Raw genomic sequence first — 13968 nt, 5'->3', positions numbered from 1 at the left:
TGTTATCCTGAGGTGATATCAGCTCTGCCCCCTTCCTGCTTGAATAAGCAACAACCTCTTAACATTTCTCTCTCTCCTCGTCCACAGCCTTCAATGCCATCCTTGCCAAGCTACAGGGATTCCATGACCATCCCTGAGTGGCTTCAGGCAATACAGAATTACATGAAGATGCTGCAGTATCCTTTTTTAATATATATAAATATGTTCTGGAGACCCAAATCTGCAATGTTAAGCTTTTCCATCGAGCTATTGAGTGAGTGAATGAATGGAGGGAGGGAGGGAAAAGGGTAAAATGTGACATGAGAATGGAAAGCGAAGGAGGAGTAAAATTCTCTTTGCTGCCTTTCCCCGGCACTAGGGAAGATTTGTGAGGCTACCTAAGCTTTGGCCTGCTTCGCTTGGTCTTGAGGGCCATGCAATTAGCTTGTGCTGACACTGATGAGGATGTAATTGAAGAGGGAGATTTAGCATCCAATCGATTGAAAATGTCCTTTGTGAACTCTGCTTCCAAGGTCATTGGGAAGAGAATTTTCACGTCTTTGTGGTGATGAATTGCTGCTGAGGAAGAAAAGGTGGCGGCCATACCTTTGAAATGCCAGAGCGGCCTGTATTGAGATGAAGGGGCCTGTGAAGCCTTAGGAGCTTGGTGCGGTAGATCATTAGATGGAACAAGTGAGATCTGCAAGAAAATTTTGCCATTCCCCTGCACCCCAAATCAGTACTACAGTGGTACCTCGGGTTAAGAACTTAATTCGTTCTGGAGGTCCGTTCTTAACCTGAAACTGTTCTTAACCTGAGGTACCACTTTAGCTAATGGGGCCATCCGCTGCTGCTGTGCTGCCACTGCATGATTTCTGTTCTCATCCTGAAGCAATGTTCTTAACCTGAGGTACTATTTCTGGGTTAACAGGGTCTGTAACCTGAAGCGTCTGTAACCTGAAGCGTCTGTAACCTGAGGTACCACTGTATTCTGTGACTACTGAGCATGCTCAGTACTCCTTGAGCTGCTTCTTGGGTTCCCCCTCTTTTAGGTGCTGTTTTGCAAATTTTGGGTTCCCCCCAAGCCTACTGGTGCTATCCTCGTGTACATGAGCAGTGCCATGAGCGGTTCACAGCCTGGAAAGAGAGGAGATGATACGGTTTAGCAAATTGGAGTCCTGTAAGAAGGAAGCTGAGTTTTCACCTAAGGAGAAACCCACACCATACATTTACAGACCGTGGCTCTGTAGTTTGCTAAGGGTGTGGTGAATTGCAGCTGAGTGAGAAGAAGACTGCAGTTCCCAGGATTCTTTGGGGGAAGCCATGTGCTTCAAATGTACAGTGTGGATGTGCCCAATCTATCTTAGTATTGCCTACCCTGACTGGCAGTAGCTCTCCAGGCTTTCAGGGAGGGCATCTTTCCCAGCTCTACCTGGAGATGCCAGGGATCTGCATGCAAGGCAGATGCCCTGCTCTTGAGCTACAGCCCTTTCCCAGATAATTGCCTGCAATTCAGACTAGCATATTGGAGTGGTATATGGATTGGAGGGGGAGAAGTGTGCTTTAAGTATACAAAGCATTAAGGATGTCTTAAAATCCGAGTGAACTTTGTTTGACATTGCAACGAACCTGACCAGCTTTTAAAAAATTGACCATTCTAAATCTCCTGAGGATCTGCCTTACAAAAAACCCCCACTCTAAAGCAGAGCCGCTTCTCCAGTTTCCCACGCATCTAAAACAGCAAATTAACCTGATGCTTTGCTTCCTTTTTGACACATCACTCCATTACAGTTCAGCTCTCCATGCTGGAAACAGATGTTCCCATTGGGCTATTAAGCGGCCATCCCGTGTCTGGCTATTAAGCTGCAACTCTGAGTCAGAAAGTGATTTAAAACACTGCTGAAAATAAACCACTCTGTTGGCTGCAGCCAGGGAACCACCAGAAGGCCCTCAGAGCTGGACCTCAGTGGCCTGGCTGAATGATGAAGATGGAGACGCTCCTTCAGGTATATAGGGCTGAGGCCATTTAGGGCTTTAAAGGTCAGCACCAACACTTTGAATTGTGCTTAGAAACATACCAAGAGCCAGTGTAGATCTCTTAAGACTGGTGCTATATGGTCCCAGCAGCCGCTCCAAGTCACCAGTCTAGTAGCTGCGTTCTGGATTAATAGCAGTTTCTGAGTCACCTTCAAAGGTAGCCCCACGTTCATTGTCAAATACATTTCCATTGTGTATGTTTTTAAATCTGTGATTAAATTGGAGGTAATAACTTTTAATAGGTGGTATAATAATAATAATAATAATAATAATAATAATAATAATAATTTTATTATTTATACCCTGCCTGAGTTTCCCCAGCCACTCTGGGCGGCTCCCAATCAAGTGTTAAAAACAATACAGCATTAAATATTAAAAGCTTCCCTAAACAGGGCTGCTTTCAGATGTCTTTTAAAGATAGGATAGCTGCTTATTTCCTTCACATCTGAAGGGAGGGTGTTCCACAGGGTGGGCGCCACTACCAAGAAGGCCCTCTGTCTGGTTCCCTGTAACCTCACTTCTCGCAATGAGAGAACCGCCAGAAGGCCCTCGGTGCTGGATCTCAGTGTCCGGGCTGAACGATGGGGGTGGAGACGCTCCTTCAGGTATGCATTTTTAGAAGTGATGATGGTCATATCACTTGTTCAAACCAATTGATTTCTCCTCCCTGTTATGCAGTTACTTTGCCTTAACCAATGAAACCCAGATATAATCACACAGGGACTCAATTTTTTGAAATTAGGAAATCAAGACCTCTAAGTGGGTAAGTATAAATTGGACTCATTGGGGATGCCGGATGCTCTGGTGGGCTTGGGTTTTAAAGAGAGCTCCTAAGGTTGGGTAACTTGTCTGCATGGATAAAACAGGGCAGAATGCTCGACATAAGACAAGCCTGTTGGACCAAGCCAATGGCCCATCTAGTCCAGCATGTTGTTCTCACAATGGCCAGCCAGATTCCTATGGGAAACCTGCAAGCAGGATGCAAGCACAAGAGCCCTGTCCTCTCCAACAACTGTTTCCAGCAACTCAGAAACTTTGGCCAGGTGAACGGAGGCCGGAAGTGGAAAGTTACAATCTTAGCTCAGGTCTGTACCAGTGACAAGGCCAGTTGCCTAGCCAAAAAATGCCAGCTTGTCGTTGCTTCATCGTGGACCAACACTATGTGATAAGTCATTGTGTGAATTGTCCCAAAGACTGCATTATATGGCTCATCCACTGATGCCATGCCATCATTTGCAGGACTTCCTAGGAGTAAGCTCCAATGAACTCAGTAGTGTTTACTTGCCTAGGATTGCATTCAACGTGACTTACTTAGGTCTGTTAATTTCACTAGGTCTACTCCGCGTTATAGTTCGCTGTAACTACAACCCATAGGCTCATCTTGAAAAACACATCGAGACAAGGTTTAAACAAAAGATCCCCGTCTGCTGAATTGCAACCTCTTTAGCTTTTGATTGGAAATGCAAACCATCTTGCAAAGAAGGGTTACCATTTAAACTGCTAGGGAGAAGTAGGAAAGGGAGCCCCATCAGGGAACAGAAAGAAGAATGCAGCCTCTCCTTGATTATTTTTCTCCTTCTCTGGCCTCCTCTATACTAATCTGTCACAAATAATCTTGGAGGCCCCATTCATTTGCCAGAGCAAGAAGGGTCCATCAATTACCCTGGTGCATTGGCCAATGACATCACTGCTCCTATCTTGAAAAAAGTCGAGAGCTGCACTCCCCTGTATTTCCCTTCCACAGTGCCGCTGTTTTTTGGCCTTAGAATGCAACTCTGTTGCTGAGTCAATGGTCCCACAATGGGGCAGAAGAGTCTTCCTTGTGTAACGAGTGGCAAGCTTTTGTTCTGCTGACTTCAGTAACAACCCCAGATCACTGGATGGAATAATGCTTTTAATTGCTTTTACAACTTTTTAAACTAATTGCTTTGATATGTTTCTAACTGCAATTGCTTTTAGAAGCTTTTAACTTAAAAATATATATCCTTTCATTACTGACAACCCAAAAGTGTGGCAGCAGGGTATTATATCATACCATATAAAAGTGTTTAACCATTTTTTAGAATGGTTTTGCTTTTGCTTTTTAAATTGTGGATCTTCATGCCCCCCTGGGGTTTTTTGGGGAGGAAGGGTGAGATATAAATTAAGTAAATAAAATCAATCAATCCATCAATCAATAATTATGCAAGTATTGTGTGACCTGACAGACAACATGTGTCTACTTAAATTAAGCTAGCAAAATGCCCGGCGTCTTGGATTTTAAATATCTGCCTTCAGTATGTTGGTGAGCGGAGGATCCAGATAAGTGAGGTCTTGCATTGGAAATGGTGCATACATTAAAACATGACTTTGGTATTTCAACAGTAAGAGGAGGATGAGTTGCTGCTTGCGTTTGCTCTGCTCAGCTGGTGAAGACTGTCAGGCACTGAAACCATTAATATTCTGCCCACCCTGATGGCTTCAGGAAGCGGGGATAATAATTACCATCTTGTAAAACCCTGTATTGAAAAGCTGCCAAGACGCGCTCCTTTTCCCCAGCTAGCAAGGAGACTGCTGCACATGGCTTTGCATGCACATGGCCTGCTGCTTCTGAGCCTGGTGTCAGAAGTTCTCAAGGCAGGGGGCTCTGAAGCTTCCTGTGGAGATCCAGAAGGTCAACTATTATTTATCCTTCTTTGTGTGTCTTTACCCAGTCAGGAAGATGATCGACAACTAGCCTCTACTTCCTCCCAACTGGTGTAATAGAAGAGCTTTAAACTTCCACCTCTCACCTAAGTGCATAGTATTTCTACTAAGCTGAGTTAGATCAAAGGACTACCTGGGCACCAAACTAATATATAGTAAAACTGTATAATATAAAATAGAACCACAGAGACTGGGAAACTGTGTCTCTGCAGATGTTGTTGATCTACAGCCCCCATCATCCCTAAACATTCAGTGGCCTTTTAAATGTGATTGCGGTGGCAGCAGCGGTGGTTTGTTTTGTCCTTGTCCTTGTTTTTGTCTTATGTATTTTGTGTTCTTATTTTGTATTTTTAAGTTGCGAACCTCCCTGTGATCTTCGGATGTGAGGGGGGTTCACAAATTTAATAGCTAAATAAATAATAAAGGCAAATAATAGTAATAATAATAATAAATAATTTTGTTTATATGGTGGAACATTCCATAAGACACAGCAGTGCAGATGTCTCAGCTCTGCAGGGTCCACCACTTATTTTGACATTTTGGTAAGTCTCAGACGGGACTGGCTGGAAGACAATTGTAGGAGACATATTGTTCAGTGTTACTTGGGGGGCCTGTTTGTGCCAGCTCCTCCCAGCACAGCAGGCTGCTTGTCTGTGTTTTAGCTGCTGCGTTTCCTTAGTGTGATCCCTATCTGTGAATAGGAATTGTTGTGAACGTGGTGAGCCAGTGCCTGTAGCAATGCTCAGAATGGGGACCTTGAAAAACGCTGAAGCTGTGTCTGTAAGCAGCTTTGGCTGTGATGACAGATGGGATGTGAGGGGCGGGGGGGGGGGGAGAGTTGATTCTCTGTCTCCCTGCAGGGGAGATGCAGACATGCCTTTTTTTGAGTGAACTGGAGAAGCACATGGACAGGTATTTGTGCTTCCTGTTCCATATGCATCCTCGTCACATCTGAAGCTTCTGTGAACAAAAAACACATTGCTGTCAAGACTGGGCTAGTGTGATAACTAAAACAAGGCTTATTCTCCAACTCCACCCATCTACTTTTACATGGAGCTTCTCTGAGATGTCCTGTTTGGGGACTCAATTGTTTACTGCCGTGACTTTTGTTAGTATAGGACTTGCGGGTGGCGCTGTGGGTTAAACCACAGAGCCTAGGACTTGCAGATCAGAAGGCTGGCGGTTAGAATCCCCGCGACGGGGTGAGCTCCCGTTGCTCGGTCCCTCCTCCTGCCAACCTAGCAGTTTGAAAGCATGTCAAAGTGCAAGTAGATAAATAGGTACCGCTCCGGCAGGAAGGTAAACGGCGTTTCCGTGCACTGCTCTGGTTCTCCAGAAGCGGCTTAGTCATGCTGGCCACATGACCCGGAAGCTGTACGCTGGCTTGCTCGGCCAATAAAGCGAGATGAGCGCCGCAACCCCAGAATCAGTCACGACTGGACCTAATGGTCAGGGGTCCCTTTACCCTTTACCATATAAGCCTAAAGCGTGCCTTATGAGGAATGGTTGGGGGAATTGGGTATGTTTAGCCTGGTAAAGAGGAAACTGAGAGCAGCTATGACAGCCCTCTTCAAATATCTAAAGGCAGGGGTCAGCAAACTTTTTCAGCCATGGGCCAGTCCACTGTCCCTCAGACCTTCTGGGGGGCCGGACTATATTTTGAAGAAAAAAAATTAACAAATTCCTATGTCCCACAAATAACCCAGAGATGCATTTTAAATAAAAGTGCACATTCTACTCATGCAAAAACACCAGGCAGGCCCCACAAATAACCCAGAGATGCATTTTAAATAAAAGGACACAGTCTACTAATGTAAAAACACACTGATTCCCGGACCGTCTGTGGGCCAGACTGAGAAGGCGATTGGGCTGGATTTGGCCCCCGGGCCTTAATATGCCTACCCATGATCTAAAGGGCTGTCACCTGGAAAATGGAGCAAGCTTGGTTTCTACTGCTCTGGAGGGAGGACCCAAATCAATGGCTTGAAGTTAGAAGAAAGGAGATTCTGGCTAAACCTCAGGAAGAACTTTCTGACAGTAAGTGCTGTTTTGCAGTGGAACACTCCTTCACTAGAGGTTTTTAAACAGAGGTTGGATGGTCATCTGTCATGGATGCTTTAGCTGAGATTCCTGCATTGTAGGGGGTGACCCTCAGGGTGCTTTCCAACTTTACAGTTCTATGATGCTATGAAAAGAGGGAATTGCTATTTTATGCCTGGAAAGTGGCACTCAGGTGAATGGGAATGTTCCTGCACTACAGCAACTATGCTACAGCCACTGGTGTGAATGGAAACCAGCGGGATGAACATACACCAGAAGTGTAATGTGGAGAAAGTCAATTGTAATTCAGCTTGCAGTGAAAGAGCAATGTTTATGAGCGCTAGAAGCTGCCCATCTGGAAGCAGACAAGGTTCAGCAGGCAGCACACAGAGACGTCAAGTCAGAATTGCAGGGCTATAATTAACATATGAGTATAAGAAGAACCTTGCTGGGAAAAGCCCTTCTAATGCTGCAACTGGAACACTTTGGGAATTGTTCTAACTTTTATTGTGTCTGAAATTTGTTTATCCGCAGGAGTTCTGGTGTGCTACAAACAGTCAGGAGAAAGTCTCTATTAGGAATGAAACTGACTAGACCAGAAAGGGGTGAAACATAGGAAATGGTCTAGCCAGCCTGATACTGTCTACACCTGAATGTTTTTTGCAGCCCAAGGTCTACATGACTTTCTGGGCAGCCTGGGTAGAGCAAGGAATGCAAATGTAACCCTTGCAAGACAGCTATGTCCTCCTATGGCCAAAAAGAGCAACAGATCCCCATCTGGTTTGAGGACAGGGAACTGCAAAGTGCGAAGCTCTTGTGGACTACAAGGGTGCGCCCTGCGAAAAGGCACTTGCCACACTGAGAAAGGCCCAGAAGATTGCCAGGCAGTGTGCCAATGTGAAATATACTCGGAGTCGAGTGTGAATTTCATACTCTTTATTCAGCTCGTAGTAGCAATGAATGAAACTTTCCCCAAACGTCTACTATTTATACATTATTTACACAACGGGCCCCACATGATTGGCTAATTCTGGGCTGCTCCTGTAGGCCAATCAGGTTGTGGATTCACTTCCTCCAGAAGCTTGATTGGCTGTTCCTGCAGGCCAATCAGGTCGCTGATTCACTTCCACCTGGAGCTGGATTGGGTGGCTCCTGCGGACCAATCAGACTGCGGCATTCTGGATCCTATTGTTCTAGGATTCAGCTCAGTACATAACACAATATCTACTGACTTTGCACAGTAGGCTAGCCTCTAAACACCCACCCATCCCACCTTATTCATCCAGACAAGCAAGAGGCGTCACCGGAATTCAGGGACACATCTCAGCCAGGCAAAAGATCTGAGGGTGCAAAGCAGCGCCAGTGAGGGGGCTGACCTGGGGGTAGAGTTCAGAGGGCCAAAAAGAGAGGATTGGAGGGCCACATTTGTCCCACAGACCTGGGGGTTCTTCACCCCTGGCTTGCAGGGTTTCAGACAGGGTTTTCTCCCAGCCCTGTTTGGAGATGTTGAGGACTGAAACGGGGGCATTCTGAACTCAAAGCAATCCTCTGCCACTGAGCTGCCATCCTTCCCCTGGCAAGCCAATATGGTCAGTTTCACAACTCCAGTTACTTATGTGGAACTAAGTCACGATGAGGGATTAATAAAGCAGTATAAAACAGGCTGCCTGCTCCACAAGACTCCTCCACAACTCAGTTAGGTTTGTTTAGTCATGAAGTCATCAGTGCCGGATCAAGCAGTTCTCAACATTGTTTTCTTCTGAAATAAAAAGTCTGTGTGCAGCTTCCTGGTGTGAAAACATCAGTTGCTTTCTCTGAGTGACTATAGTACATGGCCGTGGATTTCAGGCACAGTGATTCTTGGTCCAGCATTTGTATAAATGATTTGTTTTCTTTTTCCTCCCCTACTCTCGTAGGTTAATGGAATCGGCAAAAGAAATGACCAGGGAATCTTTACCTATCAAATGCCTTGAAGCAGTTATCCTGGGGATGTATCCTTTTACCTACAAGTTCTTTGCTTGGATCCATTGTTGTTGTTGTTATTAATAATAATAATATAATGGTAACCTACACTACTTGGATGCTGTGTAACAGCACTGGCCAAAGGTGAGTTAAAACACAGCTGGTTTGGGGAACCTGCTTCCTTCCAGATGTTGCTGGATTATAGCTAACAATGGGGCTGATGGGAACTGAAGTCCAGCAACATCTGGGCTACACATCTGTGAGGCAGAGTTTAGTTAGTTTAGTGTGGCCTAGTTTAGTTAGATTACCTAGGAGCAAAGGGTTCAATTTTAAATAAAGTAGGAAATTGTGATGGAAAACTCAGGCTTTTCACATCAGTCACTTTGTCGCAAATGTTGTTGTTGTTTAGTCGTGTCCGACTCTTCGTGACCCCCTGGACCAGAGCACGCCAGGCACTCCTGTCTTCCACTGCCTCCCACAGTTTGGTCAAACTCATGCTGGTAGCTTCAAGAACACCGTCCAACCATCTCGTCCTCTGTCGTCCCCTTCTCCTTGTGCCGTCCATCTTTCCCAACACCAGGGTCTTTTCCAGGGAGTCTTCTCTTCTCATGAGGTGGCCAAAGTATTGGAGCCTCAGGACATTGAAAAGGAAAAGAAGGGGTTCTAGTGATTAAGTTAAACAAGACTACAAAGGGAGGGACTAAGAATGAAAATGAATAAGAATGATCTTGCTGAACTAATTACTACATAGAATACAAGATCAGGAGGCGGGTGGAAGTAAGGAAAACAAGGTTTTGAAGGTTATAATTGGAAAGTGAGTTTGTCATTGCTTTTCTCCCAAGAAGCAGGCGTCTTTTAATTTCGTGACTGCTGTCACCATCTGCAGTGATCTTCGTTTTTTTGATGTTGAGCTTCAGACCATATTTTGCGCTCTCCTCTTTCACCCTCAATAAAAGGTTCTTTAATTCCTCCTCACTTTCTGCCATCAAGGTTTCTGTCATCTGCATATCTGAGGTTGTTGATATTTCTTCCGGCAATCTTAATTCTGGCTTCGGATTCATCCAGCCCAGCCTTTTGCATGATGAATTCTGCATATAAGTTAAATAAGCAGGGAGACAATATACAGCCTTGTCGTACTCCTTTCCCAATTTTGAACCAATCAGTTGTTCCATATCCAGTTCTAACTGTAGCTTCTTGTCCCACATAGAGATTTCTCAGGAGACAGATGAGGTGATCAGGCACTCCCATTTATTTAAGAACTTGCCATAGTTTGCTGTGGTCGACACAGTCAAAGGCTTTTGCATAGTCAATGAAGCCGAAGTAGATGTCTTTCTGGAACTCTCTAGCTTTCTCCATAATCCAATGCATGTTTGCAATTTGGTCTCTGGTTCCTCTGCCTCTTCTAAATCCAGCTTGCACTTCTGGGAGTTCTCGGTCCACATACTGCTTAAGCCTTCCTTGTAGAATTTTAAGCATAACCTTGCTAGCGTGTGAAATGAGTGCAATTGTGCGGTAGTTGGAGCATTCTTTGGCACTGCCCTTCTTTGGGATTGGGGTGTAGACTGATCTTCTCCAATCCTCTGGCCACTGCTGAGTTTTCCAAATTTGCTGGCATATTGAGTGTAGTACCTTAACAGCATCATCTTTTAAAATTTTAAATAGTTCAGCTGGAATACCATCACTTCCACTGGCCTTGTTATTTGCAGTGCTTTCTAAGGCCCATTTGACTTCACTCTCCAGGATGTCTGGCTCAAGGTCAGCAACCACACTACTTGGGGTATACGAGACATCCATATCTTTCTGCTATAATTCCTCTGTGTATTCTTGCCACCTCTTCTTGATGTCTTCTGCTTCTGTTACTTCCTTACCACTTTTGTCCTTTATTATGGTAATCTTTGTACGAAATGTTCCTTTCATATTTCCGATTTTCTTGAACAGATCTCTGGTTCTTCCCATTCTGTTGTTTTCCTCTATGTCTTTGCATTGCTCGTTTAAGAAGGCCTTCTTGTCTCTCCTTGCTATTCTTTGGAAATCTGCATTCAGTTTCCTGTATCTGTCACTATCTCCCTCGCTTTTTGCTTGCCTTCTCTCCCCCGCTATTTGTAAGGCCTCGTTGGACAGCCACTTTGCTTTCTTGCATTTCTTTTTCATTGGGATGGTTTTAGTTGCTGCCTCCTGTATAATGTTGCGAGCCTCCACCCATAGTTCTTCAGGCACTCTGTCCAGCAAATATAAATCCTTAAACCTGTTGCTCACTTCTACTGTGTATTCATAAGGGATTTGGTTTAGATTGTATCTTACCGGCCCAGTGGTTTTTCCTACTTTCTTCAGTTTAAGCTTGAGTTTTGCTATAAGAAGCTGATGATCTGAGCCACAGTCAGGTCCAGGTCTTGTTTTTGCTGACTGTATAGAGCTTCTCCATCTTTGGCTGCAGAGAATATAATCAATCTGATTTCGATGTTGCCCATCTGGTGATGTCCATGTGTAGAGTCGTCTCTTGTGTTGTTGGAAAAGCGTGTTTGTGATGACCAGCTTGTTCTCTTGACAGAATTCTATTAGCCTTTGCCCTGCTTCGTTTTGATCTCCAAGGCCAAACTTGCTAGTTGTTCCTTTTATCTCTTGATCCCCTACTTTAGCATTCCCATCCCCTATAATGAGAAGAACATCCTTCTTTGGTGTCATTTCTATAAGGTGTTGTAAGTCTTCATAGAATTGGTCAATTTCAGTTTCTTCAGCACCAGTTGTTGGTGCATAAACTTGGATTACTGTGATGTTAAAAGGTCTGCCTTGGATTCGTATCGAGATCATTCTATCATTTTTGAGATTGCATCCCAGTACAGCTTTCGCCACTCTTTTGTTGACTATGAGGGCCACTCCATTTCTTTTACAGGTTTCTTCCCCACAGTAGTAGATATGATAGTTATCCGAACTGAATTCGCCCATTCCCGTCCATTTTAGTTCACTGATGCCCAGGATGTCAATATTTATTCTTGCCATCTCATTTTTGACCACATCCAACTTACCAAGGTTCATGGTTCTTACATTCCAGGTTCCTATGCAATATTTTTCTTTACAGCATTGGACTTTCCTTTCGCTTCCATGCATATCCGCAACTGAGCGTCCTTTCGGCTTTGGCCCAGCCGCTTCATCAGCTCTGGATCTACTTGTACTTGTCCTCCGCTCTTCCCCAGTAGCATGTTGGACACCTTCCGACCTGAGGGGCTCATCTTCCAGCGTCATAACTTTTATACAGTGGTGCCTCGCAAGACGAAATTAATTCGTTCTGTGAGTCTCTTCGTCTTGTGGTTTTTTCGTCTTGCGAAGCACGGCTATTAGCGGCTTAGCGGCTTAGCGGCTATTAGCGGCTTAGCAGCTATTAGCGGCTTAGCGGCTTAGAAAAAGGAAAAAAAAAAGGGGGGGAAACTCGCAAGAACTCGCAAGACGTTTTCATCTTGCGAAGCAAGCCCATAGGGAAATTTGTCTTGCGAAGCACCTCAAAAACGGAAAACTCTTTCGTCTAGCGAGTTTTTCATCTTGCGAGGCTTTCGTCTTGCGGGGCACCACTGTATGCCTGTTGTCTTTGTCCATGGAGTTTTCTTGGCAGGGATACTGGAGTGGCTTGCCGGTTCCTCCTCCAGGTGGATCACGTTTGGTCAAAACTCTCCACTATGACCTGTTCATCTTGGGTGACCTGCTCGGCATAGTTCATAGCTTCTCTGAGTTATTCAAGCCCCTTCGCCATGGCAAGGCAGTGATCCATGATTGTCACAAATATTTCCCCCCAAAAGATGGCATGGTCCAATATAAATCCACCGCTCAGTGCCAGGATCATACCTAGGAGTTAGGTAGGTTGGCCTCCACCAAGGGTGAAGTCTCGGGTGGGGCCCCTCACAAAAATCACACCTCTCCACCCTGGCTTGGTGTCACAGCATCCCTGAGAGGGCCCCTCCCCAGTCGGCCGGCAGTGCTATTATCTCCTTGTCAAGGTCAATACACTATTATTGCACCCATAACTTATTGCAGGATATATCCACCAAAATGCATCAGTCTGGAGGGGCCCTTAGTCAGCAAGAAATTAGCACTCCCCTCCTTTCTGAATGTCAAGATCATGACTGAGCTTCCTGAGTCCCTCTCCTTCTGTGGAAATAAGATATAGGCAGTAATAACCTCATTACGCTGACAGGCCTCGCTGCTGCTTGCGTTCGGGGCAGGATCACGCCAAAGCAGCAGTCCTTAAAAAAACACGGGAGCTTCCCAGCGCCAAGCAGATTACTGAGTTGTCATTTTAATCAGGTCTCTTGACAGCTTGCACTGTCAGCTTTTACAAGTGATTTTCCTTCTTTTTTTTATAAAAAAAGATCACTTCTGTAATCTCTTTGTGTGTCAAATTAGGTTTTGGAGCACTCTCTTCCTGCTTAGAAGCCTCTTGAAGTTTTGTGAGGCGGTGAGTTGAAGCACTCAATTCACTGCAAGATTGGTTGAAGGCACAGCTGATGAGTCCTTATCAGAAACTCCCTCCCCACCCCCTCAGGATATCAGACTCTCAGTAAACAGAGCAGGAGAGATTATATGGGACTCTCAGTAAACAGAGCAGGGGAGATTATATGGGTTGCCTGGCTGGAGATTTTCAAAGGAATCCAGATAGCTTCCTCTCCTCATCTATTTGTTTGGCCTGCAAAAATCTTCCCTGGATTACAGCCCTCCTGAGATAAGAAACATGCTCAGTTTTGTTTAAGAACATAAGAAGAGCTCTAGTCCAACACCCTGAAGTGGAAACTGAACCCAATAGCACTCTACCCACTTCTGAATCCTAGCAACAGGTACCCAGAGGCATACTGCTTCCGCCATGTCTTCCCCATGTTGTGCACTGGCCCTGATCTAACAACAGCCATGCAATAGCTGGTATCTTTGGATTTCTTTATACTAACTTGGATCCAGCCTTTGGCTTCTGCCAAAGAAAAAAAAGGCTTTTGATCCAATGGAGGGGTCTCACCAGCAGAGGAGAGGTGGCTTTTGCTGATATCTCCCCTTCTCCCTGTAGCCCCCAGCGCCACCCTCTATATCAGCTTTTCCCAACCAGATGCCTTTCAGATGTTTTGGACTGTAATTCCTATCAGACCTGCTACGCACATGGCCTGTGGTCAGGGATGATGGGAGTTGCAGTTCCAAAAAACCTGGAGAGCACCAGATTCGGAATGCTGCTCTGTTCAGTTCTTGGGGGCTTCCCAAACCCTGGAAACATGTGGAAGGCGGTGTTGGGAGCTG

General features: G+C 45.2%; 1 protein-coding gene across 2 annotated transcripts in view; it reads left to right on the top strand.

Annotated features, from left to right (window-relative positions):
* Positions 1-13968, top strand: part of VASH2 (vasohibin 2) — a 38215-nt gene that overhangs the window by 8406 nt on the left and 15841 nt on the right. For both annotated transcript variants that reach the window (XM_081854948.1, XM_081854947.1), the window contains exons 3-5: positions 88-176; positions 2723-2779; positions 8658-8732. In XM_081854948.1, the coding sequence (XP_081711074.1) occupies positions 88-176; positions 2723-2779; positions 8658-8732 (221 nt within the window). The remainder of the gene's footprint in view (positions 1-87; positions 177-2722; positions 2780-8657; positions 8733-13968) is intronic.

This window comes from Podarcis erhardii (assembly GCF_964252035.2).
Source record: "Podarcis erhardii genome assembly, chromosome: 3".
Lineage (NCBI taxonomy): Eukaryota > Metazoa > Chordata > Lepidosauria > Squamata > Lacertidae > Podarcis > Podarcis erhardii.
The sequence above is the reverse complement of the archived record's forward strand: the minus strand, read 5'-3'. Positions and strand labels throughout refer to the sequence as shown.